General features: G+C 33.8%; 1 protein-coding gene across 2 annotated transcripts in view; it reads right to left on the bottom strand.

Moving 5' to 3' along the window:
* Positions 1-17,218: 17,218 nt before the first annotated feature.
* The window catches only part of LOC149421012 (uncharacterized), a 40,056-nt gene continuing 30,504 nt past the window's right edge, over positions 17,219-26,770 (bottom strand). Inside the window, exons 6-10 of one of the 2 annotated variants that reach the window (XM_089635328.1) lie at positions 25,524-25,607; positions 24,825-24,962; positions 22,965-23,173; positions 20,969-21,169; positions 17,219-19,492 (exon numbers count right to left, since the gene is read on the bottom strand). In XM_089635328.1, coding sequence (XP_089491454.1) covers positions 19,220-19,492; positions 20,969-21,169; positions 22,965-23,173; positions 24,825-24,962; positions 25,524-25,607 — 905 coding nt within the window. In that variant the 3' untranslated portion in view covers positions 17,219-19,219. The remainder of the gene's footprint in view (positions 19,493-20,968; positions 21,170-22,964; positions 23,174-24,824; positions 24,963-25,523; positions 25,608-26,770) is intronic. The other variant, XM_089635327.1, reaches the window with a different exon arrangement.

Here is a 26,770-nt window from a genome sequence, read left to right as displayed (position 1 = left end):
CAAACAAATATTGTAAACTTATCGACATATTTGGTATTAATAACTTTGAGAGTTTTAAAAGGCAACTAATTTTAGACCTATTTGCTAGTTATTAACTTGTAATATTTATTAGCTTTAAAAAAAAGGTCTAGCCTTCATACTTTGATTTACTTTTCCATATTATTTTCTAATTACCTTATGAGTAAATTATATTTAGCTATTTTATCCATGTACATGTTACACTTATATACATATACTGTCAACTTACTATGTAAAAGCCCGATAGGGCGTTAATAAATAATTGTATAAACCTATTCGCTTTCGTGATAGTTTTTAAATTAACCTAGTAGATAGGAACCTACCAATCCAATTATTTTACTTAAAATTGGTTAAGTATTATGAGACAGGAACGAATATTTATTTTACAGCGTGTCATTATTCATAGACATGTCGCACTCCCGAGTTGAGTTTTTAGTTTTTCTCGTACCCTTCTGTCGGTTCTTTAGAATAGTTGGATTATGCTCAATTGTGGTCTCCCGACTTCCAAACAGTTTTATTATAACAAAGAGTCACATTTTGTGGCGCTGCTACAGCGTCACTATTCTCCTATTCGTTGTATGTACCTCCGAATTTGCACGGCAAGCGTATTTCGGTCAATATTTCGAGAGTATGATAACCAGCATTCGCATGATGTGTTTGGTGTTAACGATTTACGCTACAGACCCACTGTTGCAGGCTTCATAAACAGTGTCTACAATTGGAAAAAAGTAGAGATTTTCTTTAGTACTCTCGTTCGAGTTAGTTATTCCATGGACCGCTTAGACGATTTCTTCGATTATAATGCAGTTGGAGTCACAATGAGGAGAATGATGTGTTTAATTTTAACGATTATTTTTATTAACGACTTTTATTTTTACGTGTTTATGTTCTACAAATTGACATCACTATTTATACCTATACACGCCCTTTTAATATTCCTTTCCAATGCGTTTTCATTTTTTGTAATTGTTCAGTTTGCTCTTTGGGAAATGTCTTTATTAAGCAGATTTATTAGATTAGGGAAATTATTCAAGAAACTGGGGAACGATGATTTTCAATATCCACAATATTACAAAATAAGTATGTGTCCGGATAACTGTACCCGCAAAGCGGTTGTGGCACGTGAATTGTGTAGAATTCATAGAGATCTGTGTAGCGTCGTTGAAAATCTTAGTGTTATTTTCTCATTCCCCATAATTTTTCAATTATCTGGAAACTTGTTTATACTTTCTAACGACTTTTTCAACGTTTACGTTGAGTTTGAAAAAGGCTTCGTAAACGTTGACATTACTACTATAGTTTTCACGGTGTTTCGCGATATCGCTATTATGTGGTGGGTTTACTATCAGTATAGCGTAGGAGGAAAGGTGTTTAAAGAGGTAATGAACTTATTTAAATATCAACTGAACTTTTCTTGCACTAACCAAAATTTTAATTAAGATTTTATATTACCTCGTACCAACAAAGCCGAACTGTCCCAACGGGGCGTTGATCAATGCAATAAATATTCTTCATATATGATTTCATATTTTCACAGCAGTATCGTGATTAATTTTTGTGCTATTATGCCGTGGTATGCTTTAAACGTTGGCTTAAAGAGGAGGAAGCGCAATATGGCATAAAAGCCCTTACATGAATCACGAATTCATGTAATCGTCTCCCACCTGGTTAAGTTGATTTATTTGAAAGGCTTCCGTTTTAAATAATAATAAAAGATTTCCATCCAAGAAAATACTGAAAGATTTTCTTATCGTTGGGATACTGACTTTCCGATAAACAAAAATCGAACGCATTTATTAGTTTGCCCTAAATCGAAAAAAAATCGCCTACGGGGCTTTATCTGTGTCTTTGCGAATGTTATAGGTAATTCATATTCCACTCACATTTTCCAGAACAAATATGAACCGCAATTGGGGATACCAATATATATATATATTTTTAAATTCCACTATCTAGTTGGTAAATGACGAGAGTTGTTGCCCCAGTTCCACAGAATCCAAGACTATTGAGAAACTGGGCGGCATTTGCTATTGTTTTTTTTATATCTTTGTAGGTTATTTTTAAATGATCAAAGTCCAGATGTTCATATTTGCTGCGTGTCATTTTTACGAGGTTAAATACACTTATATTGTTACTAGCTAGACTAAATTTATTTAAAATCAATTTTCTTATGGATGCTACATAGATACATGGTTAGATTAGGGAAATTTACTAAGAAACTTAATAAGATATTCAATATCACCGTTATAAAAAAAATTAAAACCGAATAGCCGTGTAGCAGCCATGCACGTGAAATAAGCAAAATCCACAGGGATCTTTGTGATGTCGTTGAATATTTAACCTTTTTTCTCATTCCCAATAATATTTTCAAATTTTATATATCCTAATCTAACCATATTTGTGTAGTTAGATTAGGACGGTTAGGAGAACTTGAAAATTAACTTTGACATTTAATGAAATGATCAAATTCTGTGAAACAACCTGTTCTTAGACTTTTTCAAGCTTTACGTAGGGTTTTAAAAAGGCGAAAACGCTGCAGATACGAGTACTTACCTAGTTTCATCCTGTTCCGCGATTTCGCCCTACTATGGTAGCTTTTCTAACTAAACTCTACCACGTATATTTGACTGGAATCACAGACATATGAATTCATATGTCTATGACTGGAATACTTTTTAACTCTTTAGTCTCTCTTACACTTTTTTGACATCGTGTATCGCCATTTCATTAATACGGGAGACATTTAAAGGACGAACCGTCCCAGAGGCATTTGTAAATATGTTAGGTGTTCGGTATGACTCCTTCTTTTCTCGGTAGGTATGACTTGTTCCTTCCTCCGTAGATGAGTTGTTCATTCAAAGTGAGTTATTCAAATGAGTAAGTATTTCCATTTAAAATTTGACATTGACCTCTTACAAGAGCTCTATTTATAATTCATGGCCTAACTCGATGTTCAGGGTTATTTGGAGACATCCCTTTCCTTATTCCTTCAATGGGAGTTAATCCAATGAATATTCCCATGGAAAATTTGATTGACCTCCTACAAGAGCTCTATTTATAATTCGTTACCAAACTCGATGTTCAAGGCTATTTGGAGATATCCTTTTCCTCTCCCAGTATCCTAAATGCAGATGAACTTGTACAATGTTAAATATACTCTTGTTTGAATTTCTTATATTTTGTTAAAATATCATTTCAACACCATTCTCTTATTTACATATATACATTTATTTGAATGTATTGTATAACATAGCATGTTGGCAATGGCCCTTTCCCTTTCTTGTAGTTATGCTGAAATTAAAACACCAATAATTTTACGTAAAAGCAACTTATGTCTAAATATTAGATATTATTCTCTTAATTACATGTCAATAAAAATATTGCAGGCCAATATCTTTGGAGTACGCCGTATGATTTACCTTTACAGTCTTGTTGATTTATTAACTTACCTGACAGACAACTTTGCCCAAATTAAAGTGGACATCATTATTAAAATAATTTCTACTTAACACAATAAATAACTAACTAGATTAACTAATCTCTCTTAATAAATTTGGTACCTACCTTTTCTGTTTTTGACATATCGTTAAGCCCTTTTTCAATCGGAAAACATCAATCACACCTTAATCAAGACCTTTAATTGCTTGATTAGCTTGAGAGGCATTTAACTTAAAGAAATTGCTATGGGTATTTGCCAAATTGGATGCAAAGTACCTACACAGTGACCTGACAATATTTAAACTAACCGGTCTAATGTTTTATAAATACTATCCCCAACCGGGCTATTAAAGACCATTTACCATTATTCACGCATGGACACATTAAATTTGCTAATAGACAATAATACATTAATATACATCGAAAATATTAATATATTGGTTTCGTGAACTTTTCTAAATTAGCCAAAGTAACACCGCCTTTCTAATGTTCTTCCTCTAGCTTTAATATGGGAACGATTACATTAGAATGAAGAACAAAATCAATGTTAATCACCTTTAATGAATGGATACTTTTCTTGACAGACAAAACCTCCAACGTGTCAGTATTCATAGACATGTCGAATACAACGGTTGGCTTTAACGTGTTTTTTTTGCCCTTTTTTCGGTTCTTTAGATTACTTGGGTTGTGCTCAATAGAAGCTTTTCGACTTCCCAACGGCTCCATTGAATCAAGAAGTAAAATTTTATGGCGCTGTTACAATGTTACTGTTCTCCTCTTCGTGGTTGGTGTCTCCGAAGTGGGACGACAGGCTTATTACAATGCTTCTTTTAGGACATTACACGGCATATCTAGGTTTTGTTTGGTGTTATGTGTTTACATTACTGGTCCATTTCTACAGACATCGTTTGTATTGAACAGCGTCTATTATTGGAAAAAAGTAGAAGAGTTTTTCACTACTACCATAATCGTTAGTCATTCCATAGAGCGCTTAGGCGATATCTTCGATTATTACCAAACTGGAATCAATACGTGGAGAATGATATTTTATGTTATACTAACAGTTTTTATTAACGACATTTACTATTACTTAATCAGCGAACAAGTATTTGAATCAGTATATATGCCTATATATGCTCTTGTAATGTGCTTGTCGAGCATGCTCTCTTTTTTAATAATGGTGCAGTTTACTTTTTGGGAAATGTCAGTATTTAACCGATTTTTTAGATTAGGGAACGTGATTAAGAAACTGGGAAATGATACTTTTCAATACCCACATTATTACAAAGAAAAAACGTGTCCAGATGACTGTGTCAGAAAAGCAGCCATGGCATGTGAAATATGCAAAATACACAGAGATTTGTGTGGCATCATTGAAGATTTAACTCTTGTTTTCTCGTTCCCTATAATGTTTCAAATATTTGGATATTTTTTTGTGGTTACATTCGACTTTTTCAAACTTTACCTTGGCTTTGAAAATAAGTTCGAAAGCGGAAACAACTTGGGGCTTGTTTTCACGCTGTACCGCAACGTGTCCCTACTCTGGTGGCTTTACTTCCAGTATAGCATGGGAGGAAGGGTGTTCAGAGAGGTATTGCTATTTCTTTTTAAATACAAGTATTTGAATTACGATTTTGTTTCCAGAATGAATTAATACAAATCTGTCCAATGTTATATAAAATAACTAAATCTGTATACTGGGATACTTAAAATAACTAAATATGTATACGGGGATACCTAAAATAACAAATCTGTGTACCGGGATAGGTTAAGGTAGGTAACAGGTATGGAGTACCGCAAGGCAGCGTCTTGGGTCCCATACTTTTTCTCATCTACATAAATAGTCTAACTGAGATAAACCTTGGAAAAATAGAGTACAAAGTAATCAGTTACGCAGATGACATTGTAATTTTATTCAAAGCACAATCATGGGAAAAGGTCTACAAAAACACAGAAGCAGGGATGACTGAAATAAATAAATGGCTAATGAATAATCTTCTTACACTCAACATTTCTAAAACAAAATACTTGACTTTTAGTAAAACAAAAGCTGGTCAGCCAGATAGTCGCCCACAATTACATCTTCACCCCTGCACCAATACTTCCACAAACAACACACGCTGTACTTGTGACAAAATAGATTATGCGGATAATATCAAATATCTCGGCTTAACTGTTGACCATAATCTAAAATGGGATCTCCAAATTAACCTAATAACAAAAAAAATCCGGAAACTATCATACATCTTCAAAACAATACGAAATATTATGTCATTAAATCAGCTAAAAAATATATACTTTGCACTTTGTCAAAGTATTCTAATGTATGGTATTTCAGTATGGGGAGTAGCAGCAGACACTCATCTCAAATCCCTTAAAATTAATCATAAATCAATAATTCGAATTATGTTTAGAAAGCCTTATCAACATCCGACAGAACAACTAATGATTGAAAATAACTTATTAGACATAAATAAACTGTTCATAAAGAAGATCATCTACAAAAACTGCATAAAAAAATTACCACATCCCATAACTCACTCGCAAAACACGAGAGCAATCACACACAAACAATTACAAGTACCGTATATCAAATCAAATTTCGCTAAAAGACATGAATCTTACCTGGCTCCTCACATATTCAACATGTTCCTAACCCAAACTAAAACATACGTCTTACCAAATAATTTGAATTGGGTGTTCAAAAGATTTGTAAACTGGTTGATTGTAAAAGAAAGAACAGATATTAAAAATATTCTAAATATCTAATGCATTTTACAAACCATACTGCACACAAATTCTAACAAAATTACAAAATTTTACAATTAATTATAATACGAAATACTCATTTCATATTTTTATACATAATTTTTACTACACTTATTTTTATACTACTCATTTTTTTACTACTATTTTTCTTATTATTTTTATTTTACTATTTTTTACTAAACATTTGGTTTATATATAAATTGTTAATTACCAGCCTCATAACAGACTTTGTCTAGTGAGGAGGGTAATGAAAAAAAAAATCTGTACAGAACCAACCTTAAATAAACGCCCGGGTTGCCGGCACTGAAACTGAATAAGATAACTAAATCCGTGTACCAGGATACATAAAATAATTAAAAATCCTCGCAATTAATTTTCCTTCTCACGGAGGTTTTTTAAAATATTGTGTCAAGAGATTTTGATATCTCACCAATAATATTCATGATCATCAAGTAAAGTTTGCATTTTGAATTTGATTACCAACAATTTGTCTTAAGGCAGTCCGGTAGTAATACTTAACAACTAGAATATTTGACGAATTTGTCGTCCTTAATACTTTTTGAAGACAATTCCCCAAAAGTTTGTCAATCTGCAAGATGTCAATCGTTACTTCAAATGATTTGAAGCTTCTCTTATCCGTTCAACTTTAGGTACTATATTGGCATGATGGTATCATCTTCTTGACTTCATCCATTCACATTCAACTTGTCCTCCCTTGTGCCTTGTGCAAAGTTCTTCCCTTTTTCCACAATTGGCATGGTGGTATCATCTTCATGACTTCATCCATTCACATTCAACTTGTCCTCCCTTGTGCCTTGTGCAAAGTTCTTCTTTTCCTCCACTATTGGAATGACGGTATCATCTTCGTGATTTCATCCATTCACATTCAACTTGTTCTCCCTTGTGCCTTGTGCAAAGTTCTTCCTATCCTCCACTATTGGAATGACGGTATCATCTTCGTGATTTCATCCATTCACATTCAACTTGTTCTCCCTTGTGCCTTGTGCAAAGTTCTTCCTTTCCTCCACTATTGGAATGACGGTATCATCTTCGTGATTTCATCCATTCACATTCAACTTGTTCTCCCTCGTGCCTTGTGTAAATAAAATCCTCAGCTCGGGAGATCCCAGGATATAATAATATATTTGTTACAAAAAAGATAATAAAACAATTATTATTATTGTGTCTTGTGCAAGGTTCTTCCCTTCCTCCAGTATTAACAAACCCTTACTTACAGGTGTTTGATAACCAACAAAGTGAGAAGAGTACCTAATGCTGTTTTTTTTTTCAGGCTGAGCGATGCGCAGCACTCTTTAATAAAGTCACGCTTAGAGTATGTGATGAAAAATCTAAGCGAATTGTAAGTGCCGAGTATATTTATGTACCTACTAAATCTTTAGTTTCAATTGTAAAGAATAAAGCCAGTCATGTGCAGTGACTTATTTGCTAGAATTAGGTAAATTTTCAGAACAGTTACAGATTGGTATTTTTGTAGGCAAAATATTGATTTAAAAATTTGATATTTTTGTGAAATGAATGTAAAAGATTTTAAAAACGTACCACTTCATGATGTATACCACTTAGCTGTATACCATTTCTTGAATGTATACCACTTCTTGAATGTATACCACTTCTTGAATGTATACCACTTCCTGAATGTATACCACTTCTTGAATGTATACCACTTATTGAATGTATACCACTTCTTGAATGTATACCACTTCTTGAATGTATACCACTTCTTGAATGTATACCACTTCTTGAATGTATACCACTTCTTGAATGTATACCACGTCTTGAATGTATACCACTTCTTGAATGATAATGTTTACATATAATTATTCTTTTTTTTAGTTGGCTATTTGTGGTCTCCAATTAATGCAGCAAAAAGCAGAAATTTCCGTTTTCGGCTTTTTTCCTGTAAATTTGACGTCGTTTTACGGGGTAAGTTTCCACTATCTAAACCAATTACCTTAATGCCCTGTTCACATTCAAATTAAAAATCTACCAGCGTTGATACTTTTAGAAGGCTAACAAAGGACTAGCCGGAGGTTTCTGGCTCCCGATATAAAATCATATTTTCCTGGTGCTAGGATGTCCTTCTATCGGACTATTATCAGGGGGTTGGCTATAATCAGGTTGGCTATTATTTTAGAAGTATCAACAAATATATATTTATGGCATTAAAAAATTTAAGCTACTTCCGTAATTTAAGGCTAGCCCAATTATCTTTCCGCCAAGAATATTATATTGTTTGATAGTTTTCAAATACAAGAAGCTATTCGGCCAAGCGAAAAATGGTCTATACACTAACTTCAGTTATATATTTTGGGTGACAACAGTTTCCTACTTTGTTAAAATTTTAAATATAATTTAAAACCTGTAGTGTTAGTGGATAGTCCGTTACAATGTTTTACAAAATTCCTCTCTAAAGCGTCATGCACCATTTGGCTTGCTGAATGGGTAACCATGCAACAAATAAAATATCTGCGAGCTGAGTTGAACAACAGTAGCGCCCAGTGACTTTAAATTTTTCATCTATTTTTCGTCAAATTCCACGCTTTCGTAATGCTTTACAAACAAATTGAAGTCAGAAAACATAAAAAGTCATATGTGCGATAAACTATTTCTACTTAGTTAATAAACTAGTAGTCTCGTGAACAGTGGACCATGCTTCTTAAAAGTGTGTTTTTAATTTTAATCGTAATTTTTTAGGAAGGTACTTAAATACCTACACCTACCTACCTAATCATAAATCATGAATATTTCAATTAATTCAAATAAGGAATGATACGATTTGTCCAAATAAATTTTATTATAGAAATGCCAATTCTTTTTTCAAACTTTCTTCACGCAGGTATAATAAGCATGATTATAAGCATAAGCATGATTATTCCGAATTTTTATTTATTTTTATTAGTATTATTGTTAAATAATAATTACTACGCTGACCGCCGAAGAGCGCACACTGAACTAACCAGACTATGCGCAAAAAGTAAAGTAAAGTAAAGTGTGAAAATTAAATGGATAAATTGATAGTAAAAGCCCACAAGCAGATGAATTAACTGTAACCTTTATATCTGAATCTGAATATCCAGGGTCTTAACTCACCTTCCACGTCCCCATCTCCTTTCCCTCCCCTCCACCGTCAGCTTTCAACCTCACAACTTTATATGTATTGTGTCACTGGCTCCTGTCGGTTCTTGTACGGTAGTACTCACATAAAATAAATTGCAATTATGAACTTAATGTTTTTTTTTTACTTTTCAGGTTATATCAGTCATAATCACGTACATAATCATATACATTCAATACCACATAAGCAACACTAATCTATAAGCTTTCCACGTGGTGAATGCTGTTGATTTGAATATACATTTAATACCAATAAGAAACACTAGTCTATTAGCTTTCCACGTAGTTGATGCTGTCGATATGAATATACACTAAAAATTCAATACCACACAAGAAACACTGGTCTATAAGTTTTCCACACAGTGAATGCTGTCGGTGTGAATATACACTAAAAATTCAATACCACACAAGAAACACTGGTCTATAAGTTTTCCGCACAGTGAATGCTGTCGGTGTGAATACACAGTAAAAATACAATACCACACAAGAAACACTGGTCTATAAGTTTTCCACACAGTGAATGCTGTCGGTGTGAATATACACTAAAAATTCAATACCACACAAGAAACACTGGTCTATAAGTTTTCCACACAGTGAATGCTGTCGGTGTGAATATACACTAAAAATTCAATACCCCACAAGAAACACTGGTCTTTAAGTTTTCCACACAGTGTATGCTGTCGGTGTGAATATATAGTAAAAATTCAAAACACATAAGAAACACTGGTCTACAAGTTTTCCACACAGTGAATGCTGTCGGCGTGAATATACACTAAAAATTCAATACCACACAATAAACATTGGTCTATATGCTTTCCACATAGTGAATGCTGTTGATACGAATACGCAACAATCTATTATAATGTACTCGTATGCTGTCGTGTTGTGTCGTCGTGTGATGCTTCAATTATGTTTTCACCAACACATTGCAGTTGCATTCGTTTGAAAAAGTTTTTAAGCACCAGCCTTTAATTAAATAGTGCTGACTTTAATCCATAAGTTAAGTTTTAATACTGTTGTTTGTGAATAATATTGAATTATAAACAGAATGTGAATTATTTATTAGATATATTTCAATCATTTAATTTTAATCTAAACCCAACAAATGAGTAACATGATTATATAATTATTTACTTAAATTAAGTTATCACGCCATGATTGAGTTACACTCTCAAATAATGATATTATGTACACGTATTATTATATTAGAAATAAATATGGTTCCATAAATACTTTTTTTTATTTTGTTTCACTGATCCATTTATATAAAAATGAATGTTTGTTTGTTTGTCCCATATAGACCCAAAAACTACTGGACAGATTTCGCTGAACATTTAATAGTTTGTTCTTATTAGTTACGGGTATGTTTAAAGAGTGGTTTGAATAGTATAAGAAGTCGGGGACGCCCGTGGAAAACTTCACACTTTATCTCTGCACTGGAATTAGATGCGGAGTCGAATAAAATTCGATGTTATGTAATTTTGTAATGGTAATAATATGGTATACAGTAGTGAACGATAGAAAGAGTCGTAGACGTCCGAAGAAGACATGGTAAATTGAGACGTAACTAATAAAAGAAGAAATAAGTGTAAGACGAATATATGACATGGAAGTATTGGTTAAAGAAATCAATAACGCCCAAGAAGACATGGCACGATCAAATGAATCATATACTTATGTCTGGTAAATTATGGCGTTTGTGATGAACAAAGAAAGGGGTGTAAGGAATTTGAATGACGTGTAAGTGAATAACAGGAGAAGTCGAGGATGCCCTAGGAAGACATGGCATGTTCAAATTAAATAAATAATTATTACAATACAATTGCGCATTAAAAATGCCAACAGTTTTCAGGTACAATAGATTTCACAACCTCAAAACTATACTTCAAACCATTCATAACCCCGTGCAAAGTCGGGTACATGTCAGCTAGTAAATGAATAAATTATTACGTACATTGAGTTTATTATATTTCTTTTGAAACATAACATTTTTAAATTTATTAATGAAAAATCAGTAAAGATACGATTTAAACACAGTTAATAATAATGGTACCTACCTTACTTGGTAATATATATCGCCGCTTTTGTAGAAAATCACCTCAAAGGCGCAGTTATATACCAATGAAAAAAATAAAATAAAACTCGCTATCACTTCTTCGAGTATATCTGCTCAATATTCCATGGATTAGGTATAATTTTTTTCCACCCTCGTGTATTGCTGACCTCAATCAGGTTTCCAAGGCTTTTCGGAAACTTAGAATCATTAACTGCTTCTGTGGTCGAGGGGTAAGGGGCTCTCGACTAGAAAGCTGGAGGTTGCGGGTTTAAATCCCGGCGTGCGATTAACTTGTGCTATTTTACAAAATACTCATTTAAAATAATATAGAGTATATTTGCGGCACGTTCCAGAGTGGAAGATACTCTCAGTATCGCCCTGATGTAAGACCACCATTAAGAATTGAAACGTTGCTTGAAATGGCTTTGGCCGTGTTTCTCACTACCTTCAGCCTCACCACATACCCCAATAGGGGATGCCATAGTCTTGCTGGCTCCAGACGGTTGGGAAGCAGTTGGGACTCTTGAGCGGTTTTCGGACACTTTCTGTTAATTATCTTAGGTACGTAAAGTTTCGCATTCCAGCAATGTTGGTAGGTACAAAATTTAATGGTAAGTATGTACTAGGAAATGAGGGGCGTTGATAACTTCCCATAGCGCCCCCAAGTCCTCGTAAAGTAGCATTGAATGTTGAAGCCACTAGAATACAGTAAAATGTGATAGTCACATCTATACCGTTCCAATGACTGGAGAAAATGGAATGTTATTTAGATCGAAAGTCCCTTTTTATGGAAATTGAAAAATTGAATCTCACATCAATAAAGTATCTTCCGTCTTTTTCCTGATACATATGATTTCATACAAGACGTTGAGAGAAGCTTTTTATGTAAGCATTTTAGGACGATCGTAAGGCGACTAGAGAAAATGTCTGAACGAGCAGCGGATTTTGAAGTACCACTTCATCTAGTCAGTGCTGATTTGTGTGTTGTTCTACCGTAAACATATAAAAAGGGTTTACTATGTTGGTTTGAATGAATTTGAATAAAAGTCCTACCTCTCTCTTGACGGTCCTCAGGAAGATCCTTACATCATGGAAGAGTTTAGGTCGCTGGTCTCTCGGCAAGCTCATCGGCCAATTTCAGTTTTACATGCAATGTTTTATTTTTTATTATGTTACCACTCTGCATTTCACGCGCTCAGCGAGCGGAACTAAACTATTTTCCATTTAGGTTAAACTTTTTTGTTCGAACAATAACTTGAACGCACACTTAATTCACATTGCTTTACCGAATCCAGTGTTATTGACAAGAACAGAAAATGAAAATATATAAATTAATATGTTTTACTTTAGGTTTCTATAATTTTTTTTCATTATTAAAGTAATTAATTGATTTAGCTGGTTGTTTAATGCACACCACAATTACGATAAATGAAAATTTAATGTACTATCGTTACTATTATTTTACCCAGTAATTGGGTTGTTTTTTGTTATAAAATAAAAAGTACATATTTCATATAAAAAGTTTTTGTTTTACTCAGTCCTTACTTTTAGTTAAATACACTTGTAAAAACACCAAAGCACCAACTGTGTTTCTAAAATGAAAATTTAACTAACTTTTGTTAATTTGTAGCTATTCAACTAATTACGGTAAATACTTTCATTAAGTAACAAATCGAAAACTCTTGAACTGTATTTTAACGAACAACACCAATCACTTTTTTTACAAAAAAATATTGTGTTATTGGAAAACTCTTTATTTTTATTCGATTTTTAAAACTCGTTTTAACTTCGAACAATGAACGTTGTCGGTTTGGTTTTCGGCCCCGCGCACCGCTGAAAAAACGTGCAAATCGCGCAGCTGTGATTTTCATGTCATCGCGTTTAGAGAGTGGCGATAGTACTGGAGCACTGAACTAAGTCAAATACGGTGGCATGGCGGGGCGACGCCGGGACCAGCTGGTACCAGCTAACCGACGGACCAGTGCCAAACCTTCATGAACTGAACAGTACCTGCTACGTTCTACGTTCATGGTTCACGCGACGCTCCGAGGACGTCACGAGACGTCGCGATGCCAAATGCCGCATGGTGGAAAATGTTAACTGGCTCATGTCACGTTTTGACGGGCTGCCAAACTCTAGATAACCCATTCTGTAACTTAACCTAACTCTATGGGCAATGATTTAAGATTTCCACCGCCATTAGTTGATTGTTATTTGTCTACATGAGAATGGGTAGTTTCTTCGTCTTTTTTATGTTAAATGGATTGCATTAGTAATGAGTTGGCGGTTAACGTCTTTCTTTTCTAATTTAATATGGAGGAGAATCAAGATCCTTTCTATAGCTCCTTCCCTAACCCACTTTTCAACGTCCTCGAAAAGTCGGTTGGCGATATTGTTCCCCAGGTCTATTTATTTTTATTAATCTTAAGTTAGCTCACATCTTCGTGTGTGCTAATAGTTTTATATACATATAAACATGTACATTGTTTGGCAAACATAATCTTTCTTTAAATATTTCAATAAAGTCACAAAAAAGAAACATTAATAATTGAGATAGACATATTTTCTTAATTCATTTTTGAACTTATTAATATTTTCTATCATAGCAATTTCCTTCGGGATTTTGTTATAGAGTTGAACGGCCTGGTACATCAGAGATTTTTGGGTGCTTGTTTTTTTTCTTGTTGGCAATCTAATTTGCTTAGAATTTCTCGTTCCGTGTCCGTGTATCTCGTTATTGTAATTTATTTTTCTTTTCAGTTCCTTAGACATAAAGTAATACATAGGTCGTACACAAACATTATGTTAAAATGTGTTTATCCTAATCGTATCTGCTTTTTAACGTTTGGAACAAACCTAGAAGATATTCGCGCTGTTTTAGTCGTGTTCTTTTACAATGTAATGCTGTGTTATACAAAAGCATTTATTTCAACAAAATATCTTGTTTATTTTGCGTTATCACACCATAATAATTGTTTATATTACTAATAGGTCACGTGACTAATGATTATGAACACAGTTCATATGACGTACTTGTGTATGAAAGGTGATGATGATAATTATCGTGGACACTTTTTGCTTCAACTTAAAACTAAATCTACATAGTTTAGTGAATTTTTCAGTGGATTGTTGACTTCCCCCCACTTTTACACCAATTTGATTTTAAGATTAAACTTATTTTTAGCTTCAAAATTTCTCTTCCAAGTAATCTTTATTCCAAATCATTATATTGAGGCTTTATACGGACATTCGAATTCAGTCAGTAATGCTTAGCTTCATAATACAAAGCAACAAATTAACGGGCCTCATCTTTCAAACGTAATTAATGTATTTCTACCGTTAAAGAATCAATTAAATTTAATGAATATCTCAATAGCCAACTGCCGACATTAAGACAGTGAATCTGCATCCAATATCAGTTGAGACTTTCTCTTATGTTGTTGAGAAATAACTAATATTTTCAGTGATCTCACTACAGATTTGTTTCGCTTGGAGCAAAAATGTCGTTTTACTATCCATATTTGTATTCTGTTTCCCCACTCTTTTGATTGTTTACCCCTTTAATATAGTTTTATCCAATTTCAAGTACACAATTATATATATTACATTACAAAATTGCTGAAATCCGCGGTAGTGCAAACGATTTTTAAATATATTTTTTTGAATTTCATTTTTATTTTCGTGAATCATTGCAAATCTGGGAAATTCAATTAACCCACTTCAATGTAGACATGTACGCATTGCTCTGAAATGACATTACCGCCGTTAATATATGCAATAAATGTCGGTCTTATCCAATCGGGATTTGGCTCGATTGGTAGACTTGTCGACTTCACTTCCTAGGTAGGAAGGTTCAATACTCAACCAAACCAAGTATCATTTTTTTTTTGTTTTTGAAATGTACTAAAATTTTGGTAACTTTTACTAAAAAAAGAAATAGTAATTTCGACTAACCTTACAAGAACATATTTTGTAATTCAGTATTTTACATTTAAATCAGCAAATTTGCGATATTCACGTTGCTTTTCCTTCCTTCATTTTTTCTCTCTTTATTTTACCTTTATTATGTAGTAATGTTTTTATTGATAATAATTAAGTGAAAATAATATTAACAACCAGAAGATATTTGCTACCTCCATGGAATTTATCGATGTATTCCGTGGATAATTACGATGGATCAATTTTCCAAAATGTAGGAAGATGGTAATGAGTGTATGTAATGATGTATATTGTAGATCGACGACAATTTCAAAAGTTTCTTGAAATTACTGCAGAAAATACCTACCTTTTCCATAATAATACCATGGTTTAAGAGAGCTGTATTTTCAATACCTTTACATTTTAAAACTTGCCTAAACAGAAACATGTGTTTCTGGAAATGGTCAGAATGCAATCCTAATACCAGTAAAATTGTGAAAAAATACCTCTCGAATATGGTGATAGAAACACGGATTTTTATAAAATATGAAAACACTTTTTAATTTTTTTCATTTTTTAATCTTTATTTTGATTATTTGAGCTATGAGCTGATGGCATACATAAGTCTATTATCGAATATCCAAACTAACAAAAATAATTTACAACAACGATCATTAAGATAAGCTACAGCTTAAATATTTATTACATTATATGAAGTATTCATTTTTGTATTAAAAATAATACGCTATAGATTAAATATTTATATGGACTAGATGCGTTGAGGTCAAAACCAAATAAATACACAATAAAAATTCAAGAAAAATAATGATAAGAATATGTTTAAATAAGTATAGTTACCCACTTATAAATAAAATTCAAATGATTTCGACTGACTTTTAGTGCTTATTGAAATCAATGATATTATATTTTACAAATTATATATTAATTTTTAGATCTCAGAGTAGACACAAATTTGATGTTATGTTAAAAAGAATATGCTATTATAACAAATGAATTTGAATGCAAAAGAAAAAAAACCTATTTTATATTTCTTAGAGCTAAAATGAATAGTATCACATTTTACCACATTACATAACGAACAGAAATTAATACATATAGTTCCTACTTAAGAAAATGTACATCATTCAGGATTTATTAGCAAATAGTAGATAAATAATGATATATTATTCAATCGTAGATAAATAATGACATATTATTCAATCGTAAATAAATAATGATATATTATTCAATCGTAGATAAATAATGACATATTATTCAATCGTAAATAAATAATGATATATTATTCAATCGTAGATAAATAATGACATATTATTCAATCGTAAATAAATAATGATATATTATTCAATCGTAGATAAATAATGACATATTATTCAATCGTAAATAAATAATGATATATTATTCAATCGTAGATAAATAATGACATATTATTCATTCGTAGATAAATAATGATATATTATTCAATCATAGATAAATAATGACATATTATTCAATCGTAAATAAATAATGATATATTATTCAATCATAGATAAATAATGATATATTATTCAATCATAGATAAATAATGATATATTATTCAATCGTAGATAAATAATGATATATTATTCAATCATAGATAAATAATGATATATTATTCAATCATAGATAAATAATGATATATTATTCAATCGTAGATAAATAATGACATATTATTCAATCGTAAATAAATAATGATATATTATTCAATCGTAGATAAATAATGACATATTATTCATTCGTAGATAAATAATGATATATTATTCAAACATAGATAAATAATGACATATTATTCAATCGTAAATAAATAATGACATATTATTGAATCGTAGATATATATTTATGATTTGAACAATTTAAAACATTATCGTAACTACTTATTACTTTCTTCAGTAGTAAAAAAATATCAGGTAATTTCTTAAGTCATTTTTTATGTACATATTATTTTTAAGGCGATATTTCTGACATATCGATACCTACTTTTCAAATCAGTTAACAAAATAAATAAATAATTAATTCTAATAATTTTATATTGATCAGAGTGGTCATCGACGTTTTAAAATCGAACGATGATTTTTTGTTATAAACAGCAGTTCTTTTTCTTGTCGATTCCAATCATAATTATCTTACTTCATTCCTATTCCTATTTATTTTTATTTTTTTACATTTGATATAAGAAGTCAATGTATCTAAGGATTTGAATTGAATCTAACGGCGTCTCCAAGAGCGTCAACCGAAAAACGTTTATTATTTATTTAATATTGCATTCGTGTCCCCACCTATAGCCGGAAGCTCAAAGTCTTTTCAGCAAACCTAAGTAATATATTTCACATTCCAATTACAACATTCAACTAACATCTCCCACAAGCCCCCAACATTACCTCAATACCGATAGTACTTTTCAATATTTAACTCTTTGCGTTCAATACAAACACATTTATTTTTGATTCCAACTATTCGTAGGATTTTAGCAATTTTATTTTTTAACTCTCTGACCATCAACTAAAGGAATATGTAGAAAAATTTTCTCATTGAATATAACTAAATTAATTTAACAAATTTTATTAAAAAATGTACTGAAAATAAATGACAATTAAAATACATAGCATTCCGCCTACACTAAATCAATTATTGGTACAGTAGTTGCAATAGCGAGCACTGTATAATTATTGACAGTTCCCTCGCAGAAGGACGAAATGAGTTTGATTTCGATTCAGTCACTGATAATACATAATTAAATTATATTTACAATCGTATTAATTAGGACATTTGCACACCATTTTGTGTTTTCCACTCAAAGAAATTACCTTCAAGCCAAGGGCTTTATTTACATTACAATATAAATTAATTGGATTTATATTACGAGAATCGTTGGGTGTTTTTAAATCAAATTATACATTTCATAACCAGCCTTATAAAAAAGTTTCAGTATTGATTGAAGTCTCGTGAATTTCTTAGAAACTTCAGATATATAATATATAAGAATAATCTTTCGAAGAGATCCTTGTTTATGACAATAACAGTGTTAAATCAGGTGCTATTTTATCGATTTTTGTTCTGGTTTTTTATTCCGCTTTCAGTCCGATTATAATAATCACATATATTCGAACTTGTTAGTTTAAGTGCATGTAACGTGTGCGGCAGGCGGTATGTAACTATCGTAATACGGGGACCACAACAAACGGCAGACACCAGTAAATGCCTTATGGCACTTATTCACTTGCGAGCCGATCCATGAATCACGGGAAAAGAACCGCGGCTCTCAAGTGTATCGCGCTATTACCGGTCATTTGAACCCGGTGAAAAACACTGATAATTTAAGTGTGTAGACTGCCATCGCCATGAGATGTAAAACATCCCCGTCTTGTGTACAAAAATAACCCTGACACGTAACTTGGCTGACTTGTGAGCTAAGTTGACCATGAACAGTAAAAAACCGCATTTCAGTATGATTAAACACTGCTGTCTTTTGCGCAGAGTGCAAAGTCCGCCATAGGATGTAAAACACCACAGTTTTATGCGCAAATTTAACCCTACGTTATGTGATTAGATACCGCAGTCTTATGCGCAAAGTGCTGTTAAATACCGCTGTCTTAAGCGAAACGTCGATCCAGTATGGTTAAACACCGCATTCATATGCGTAAAATCAAACAAGTGTGGTTAAACACCGTTGTCTTTCGAGTAGTCGACCCTGGGCGGGTAAACGTCAATGCCCAACGTGCATAGTCCTTGACCCTGCGCAGTTAAACACTGCTATTTTATACGCAGAATTAACCCTGGGTGGTTAAACTCCGCAGTCTTATAATATGCTGTGCAGTCAACGCTGGGTGGTTAAACGTTTATGCCTTACGTTTACGTGCAGAGTCCCGAGTTGTCCATGAGGCTGCGTGCTAGCATGTCGGCGGCCGTCAGGTCCGTGACCTTCCCCTCGAAGTGGCCTCGCACGTGGAACATGAACTCGGCCTTGCCGGAGAACTCCTGGCGGCACATGAGGCACAGGTGGTGCGGCTGGTGGGCGGGCACGTGCACGGCGTGCGAGTAGGCGGGCGTGAAGTAGGCCTGCTCCACGGCCAGCCCGCCCAGCGCGCCCAGCCCGCCCAGCTGCTGCTGCTGTTGTTGCTGCTGCTGGGAGCACAGAAGCCGAGCCTGAGAACACATTACCACCTTCACGGACACCCACACGTGCGCAGCCAAAGTGCCAACTATCTGATCATAACAATTCCAACACTAGATCTCATCGGATTTTAATTCCTACTCTACTCTCAACAACTATGCAATCCTGAGCGGCTGCTGCCTTTGGTTATATGCCTTGGCATAACCAGACCAGGTGAGTTCTTTAACGTATCAAATGCCATATGAATTACAAATATTTATGGTTGATTTCATGCATTTTTGGAGCATTATTACAATAATTCGCTTATGATCTTGTTATTAACGTAATAAATATAAAAATAGATATTCTGTATATTATTTATGATTCATTTTTAATTATGTTATATAAATCTGCAATGTACATTTCAAGGTACTTATGCATTGAATATTCGCTTAAATTCTTAAAGCACTGATAATGGCCAGCAAAGTTTATTGTCAAGAAAGTGGTTTCTGTAATTTTGTACAAAAGGAAGAATTCTACCAATTATGTCCAATTGTTGGAACAGATTAGTAAAAATATTCTTAATTATTTTCATATTCGACTGTTTTCGAGGAATTTACAATAATATTATCAAGGCTGCATAGGAAATATAATTATCGTTTAAATTTTTTAAAATACATGTTGGACATGATTGGCTTACAGTTGGCTTACTTACAAAAATAGACATTTTTTACAAATGATAGTGGTGCAATTATGTAAGATGGTGCGACACACAACATTCATGCATGCAGATGAGCGATCTTTCGAGGCACAATATATTATTTTGAAAATGGTGTGTTCAAAATGAAAACATGAAAAACTACGAAAAAACACACCCCCAATGAGAAGCGTCAGATCAAGAATGAGTTTGACCATTTCTTACACATGAAATACAGTATTAGAAAATAACATCAAATTTTGGAAAAAAACAATACGGATATTGTTGAAATAGAGTGTGGTTCAAATGGAGATGAAGGACAGAGAAAATTTTGCCGAAAAGAAACAAATCTTATGCCTCGATCACGGATGATCGTTTATTTAGTTTCAAAACAATCAGGATCTTGATCTACATAAACGCTCCGGTTAGTAAAGAAGGAATAGGTTTTTTATTCTTAACACAACAAAAATTCGGGTGAAAAGAAACAATTTTTGTTCCTTGATTACGGAAGAAAGATTTGATTATTTGGTCTCAACGCAACCAAGATCAAGTGAAAAGAAACGAGTCTTGATTTAAGTTCCTCGATCATAGAAGAACGAATTGCTTCTTTTGTCTCAACTTAACAAGGATAAGGGAGGAAAGAAACAAGTCTTGATCCAAGTTCCCCGATCACGAAAGACAGAATTGGTTCTTTGATCTTGACACAGCAAAGTCCTCTTTTGGCTCTGAGGTTTTAACACAACCAGGATCCCCTCCTGGCCGCCGTGGTGTTGCGCAGGTCGTTCCAAAAGTAAGATCCAGATCCTAATACCTGGTGGTTCTGCTGCTGTTGCTGCTGCATCTTGCCATCCTGCTGGGGGCTGGCGCTGCTGGAGCCCTGGCCAAGGAGCATCTTGTCCCCCAGGTGGGACTTGGCATGCGCGGTCCACTCCTCGCGCGTGCTGAACATGCGGCCGCACAGCTCGCACGACCAGCTCACCACCATGGAGTTGGAGCCGGCGTGGTGGTGCAGCTAGTAGAATAGAAACTATATAGGGTTTGGCTATCGTGCTTATTTGGGTTTCAAATCATACTGAACAAAAAATATACAAATTTTTATATATTTATGTGGGCAAATTACAAATAGTAAAGATCCCCTCTCTTAGAAGAGTAAACTTTTCTTATCAGGAGTGTTTTTTTGTCATTTAATCGACCTTTGATATTAGTTTTGATATTCTCCCTTAACCCCCATGTAGATTTACTACCACAAAATAACTGAATAATACCATTATAACACCCAATAGATTGCAGTACACTGTAAAATAAGCAAAAATTTTCGTGAACTGCTATTATAGTCGGGCGCTGTCAAAGGGTTAAAAGCACATCAGCAGCCACAAGCCAAGCATATTTTAACACAACAAGGAGTAGGAAAATGGTTGATTTAGTGTTATTGATAAAAAGCCGTTTCATATCAGCAAATAATATTATTATATGGGGAAAGACTTTAATGTTGAGGAAATAATTTAAATACTGTCCTCCCCTACACAAGACTTTTAATCCCACAAAATCTTTACTAGGTATAAATTAAACGTAAAATATTTTATCACTAATCCAGTAGATTTTCTAACCCGACAATCTTTGAAACAGTTATTTTGAAACAAACAGAATATTTTACAAGAGCTAATTATTATTCTTTTGCGACATTGACTACAAAAACATTGCAATAACAACAATACCCAGATCGAATTCAAACACATTTACGTCAAAATATATTTCATCAACCAAGGGGAACGAAATTCGTGACCGTGATCAACTACAAAACAAATAAAACTTTCTCTCAATTATAATGGACATTGACAGATGTAATATACTGTTTGCTATATCAATAGTAACCTAATTAGATATGTTCTCAATTATGTTGTTAATGAGAGAATGGAGTGGGGACAAGAAAAAAGTTTCAGATGTGGGCCATTATTTTTTAGAATTATGAGAAAAATCGTTGAACTGGCGGTAGTTTTAACAACAACAAAAAACGGTTACTGAAACAGATATCTCCAAACTAAAATTGGGAAATTCTGGGTACACATCGAGAATTGATGGGCCATGCCATAGAGCTCTTGATTGAGAAAAAGCAACCAGAGGTCGCCAACAGGAGAGATTGGCAGACGACCACAAAAGAAATGTCGATTTCAAATTGGTGAGAGTCGCCGAGAACCAGCAAAACAACAAGAATGATTGTTACATTATATTCGTATCGTCTTTTAAATTTAATACGATTTGAATATTACAGGTTCAACCGAGAATGTTTATGCGAAATGTAGCTCCAACCATTAAAATCTATGTACCGCAGCAGTAAAACTCCCAAACACGTGAAAATTGCACAGTTTGAAATTTGACTATTTTTAAATCTCGACGTGTGAACTATTGAGATCGAAATATCTGCACAACTGTCACGAAAGATAATACGCTAATTTGTTAATACATTATACAGTATTTCTTTTCTTGAAACTGCAAATTCGTGGTGGAATTTTATCGTTTTTTTCCACTTTCTCCGTTGCGATACGGTCTACCAAGAAGAAGTTGAACAAAGTAAAAATTATTTAATTAAACTGCGTATTTGTTGGTGCCATATTCTTCGTTTATCCAATATGAAAAAGGCTGCTGAAACATTATTTCTCAAATTCTCTTATCGGTAGACGACCGTCCGTCTGGCGCACAATACTCGTAGAACAAACTCGACTATCGTTTTATAACTTCGCCTAAATGCTTAACGATAGTGTGGAAACTTAACTGTAGTACTTAGTGGAAATATTTTTTTAAACTCTCACCTGCAACTGTTGCTGTTGATGTGAGTTGCCTGCTGAGTGTTGCTGCGCCTGTTGCTGTTGCATATCCGCCGTGCTGGGTTTGGTGTCCTCCTGTTGCTGCTGTTGCTGCTGCTGTTGCTGCTGTTGCTGCTGCTGTTGCTGCTGTTGTTGCTGTTTGCCGCCTGTACCGTGATTCATGGTTAGAGGTTTCACATCTTCTAGTTTCAACGCTGCAACGAAAGAGTGGAGGTTTAGATATCCAGCCTTTTTGTTGCTCTGATACATAATACAAATTGTACAATGAATGGATACATAAAAAAACAAAGATTTATATCTTCTAGTAGGTCTTGTTACAGAGCATTTTACACGTTTTCAAACGCTGTGATGGCTTGTTCTCTACTTGATGAATAAAATAACATTATGATGACTATGATAGCTGAAAAATATTGGGTGTTTAAGCCAAATTCGGTTCACTCAGTTCGATTGGTGCAAGCGACCGTAATACTTTCTTTCAATCTGGTAGTGGACATGAATTGAGTGAATGATTTACGATATTTTCTAAAATCTAGTATGAGTACCCATGAACTAGGGGTTCGGTTTATTCGCGAGGGAAAAGGGACGACTTCCAATGGATATTTGAAAAAAAGGAAAAATTTGTTCTTATGATGATAAAGTAAAAAAACTTCAATTCCCGAAATGGTAACAAATTATTTGAGTATTTGTTTCTATGCATTCCCATTTCCGCACAAAAAAGAGTATTTTAAGTGTTTTTTTTTTTAATTCTAGAAAAATAAATACGGTCGTTAAAGTATTTTTAGTCTTATTTTTATGTTTACGAAAAAAATTTGTACAACGATTTAAAATGTGCCATTTTCGGTTTGCCGCCAAAACAACGTGTTAATTTTTTTACGATTATGGAGGCGTAGACGTCACGCCGGGCAACGTTGGTGACAGCCGTCTCAGCAGACAGTGGCGTTTTCTACGTCGTAATGACGTTGTAGCCAGTTAGAACCATTGCAGATTTTATTTTATTTTTTTTATAGTGAATACCTCACAAGAGTCCCAACTGCTCCCGTCTGGAGCCAGTGAGACTATGGCATCCCCAATTGGGGGATGTTGTGAGGCTGAAGGTAAGTGGGGAAGGGAAAGAGGAAGGTGGGGAAGTACCTGGCTATTCAGATCTAGTCACTAAACACGGCTAAAGCCATTTGGAGCAACGTTTCAATTCTGAATGGTGGTCTTACACCAGGGCGATACTGGTAGTATCTTCCACTCTGGAACGTGCCGCAAATATAATATATATTATTTTAATTAATTAATTGTGAAATAACACAAATTAATCAAATAAAATTTATTTGCGCACGCCGGGTTCGAACCCACGACCTTCGGAATGGCAGTCCAATGCGTTACCACTGGACTATGCCGGCCGTCAAAAGAATGTGTGTTTCTATCGTTTTTGTAGTCAATAATTATGAAAGAAAATACTAAAATTACATTTATATAATACGATAATCATAATCCAATAAATAACCTTTAATTTTCCATAAATGTTACCTGTTTTCGTGCACGGTTTGTGAAAATAACCTATTTTCAACTTTGAACAGGTAATAGAAACTACTGTTGGTTTTTTCAGTCGTTTCGTACCATTGATATTGATGGACGTATTATATATATATATATATTGCGATAAATTTTTTGTATGTTGCTATCGTTGTGACATGACATGTTGCTATTGTTGTGACGTGATATGTTGCTATCGTTGTGACATGACATGTTGTTATCGTTGTGAAATGCCATGTTGTTATCGTTGTGAAATGCCATGTTTTTATCGTTGTGACATGACATGTTGCTATCGTTGTGACATTGAATGTTGCAACTTACGGGTGACTGTGATGCTCCTCTTGCCCAGTGGCGCGATGTTGGACGGCGTGATGTGCTTCAGCTTGTTCATGTGAAGGACCAGCTTGTCCCGGCGTGCGAAGGCTTTGTTACACACTTCGCAGATGTACGGCTTTTCTCCTGCAAATAAAGCCATGGGATGAGTCAACAAACAAACTATACATATACAATAATCGTACAATACCCATAGCCCATTGGACTTAAATTCTATGTGGAAATTTTGTATTTATGAAATTGAGGTCGTTTTTTTACATTACATCTTTGGGGATGCTGTGTGGAGGTTTTTTAAAAAGGAAATGAAGTAGAGCAAGGAGGGGCAGGTCTGGAAAGGAAAAGGGTATGAGAGGACAAGATCTCCCTCCACCAGTCAGTTCAAATCCGGCCCTCCATTGGAAAGACGCATCTGCCACCAACACCTGGACAAAACTCACCCCACGAACCCGGGAACCCCTGCTAAGTCATCAAACGTATTGAACCATTTGGGGTGACTTAGAGGTATTGGTTATTGAATGAATGGTATTTGGGGCGACGGTAACCATACCCGCCTCTAAAATTGCATTGGTTATGTCCCAAAAATGTAATTCAGTGTGTGTGAAATAAGTTTTCTTAAATTTTAAAAGCATCAGGTTTTTTAAAGGTAATATGGTATATATTTGTAATGATGAATAATTTGTATTTTACCTGTATGTATGCGCATATGAATAGTTAGTTTGTCTTTTCTCGCCAACCCCTTCCCACAGACTGTGCATTCGAACGCTTTATTTCCTGAAAATAATAAACATACGTTGAAAAATTCGTAAAAAATATCATTTACAGAAAACATCTAAAAACATTATTAGAGAGAATTCAATTCAATTAACGAAAAAAGCGCAAAAAAGGTTTTAATACCAATAAAAATAATAATTGGATAACTTATTTAGCGCCGTTTTTTGTGAAAAATCACATCCAGAACGCATGGAAGTACAGTTTTCTTGTGATCTATCTTGCAAATAAAAAGGAATAGACTTTGAATACCATAAGTAGATATGTTTCTGAGAAAAACTAGAAAATCAGCAAAATTAATTTCGAAATCAAATAAAATAATACTTAGGCTGAGATAGAAAATAATACCTAGGCTGAAATAGAAAATAATACCTAGGTTGAGAAAGAATATAATACCTGAGCTGAGATAGAAAATAATACCTAGGCTGAGATAGAAAGTAATACCTAGGCTGAGATAGAAAATAATAACTAGACAAATAGTTTGAATAAAGCCTATATTGTACCTATCAACTCTCACTTAAATGTTGTAAGTTTCTCCTGTCCTAAAACGAGTTTTGTAAATCATCAGGATTGCTCTAGCAAGAAATAAAAATTACAAACATATCGAGTTGCAGGTCGATTTGTTAGTCAAAGTACTGTTCATTTGTAATCAGTGTAATCACTTGTTCAGTTTGCGATACTTTCGCTAGAAAACATGATTCTAAAATAAAAAATATTTAAAGCATGTCAGAAAACAACTGTTCTAAGTGTACTTTATAAGTTTTTCTAAGAAACCGTCAGTTTTTAGGTGGATATTGCATAGTCAACACTCACATAAGTAATATCGTGAATCAGAACACAATATATTGATAGCGTCGCATTATACCAAAAAAAAATAAAAGTTTTTTTTTTCTGTGATACATCTATTTTAAATTTTCGAATTAGTTGCGCCGTCTCTTGGCCCGGCTAGCATCCAATTTAAAAATTTCGACTGATAAAAACATGGTTTTACTGAAGATTGAACCTTCCGCCCCAGCGACTGGCTCTTAAACTGCTGTGAACTTTAACATTCGTATTTATATATCTCCCTTTCAAAGCATCTTCGAACACTTACTATGCGGCCTTGCCAAATCCTAATTGAATGGAACCGAGATTAATTTTATTATAGATTCATAGATTTATCTATC

Source organism: Hesperophylax consimilis, chromosome 9, assembly GCF_061612785.1.
Source record: "Hesperophylax consimilis isolate HC1 chromosome 9, BYU_Hcon_1.0, whole genome shotgun sequence".
Lineage (NCBI taxonomy): Eukaryota > Metazoa > Arthropoda > Insecta > Trichoptera > Limnephilidae > Hesperophylax > Hesperophylax consimilis.
Note: the sequence above shows the minus strand (reverse complement) of the source record. Positions and strands in the feature narration are given on the sequence as shown.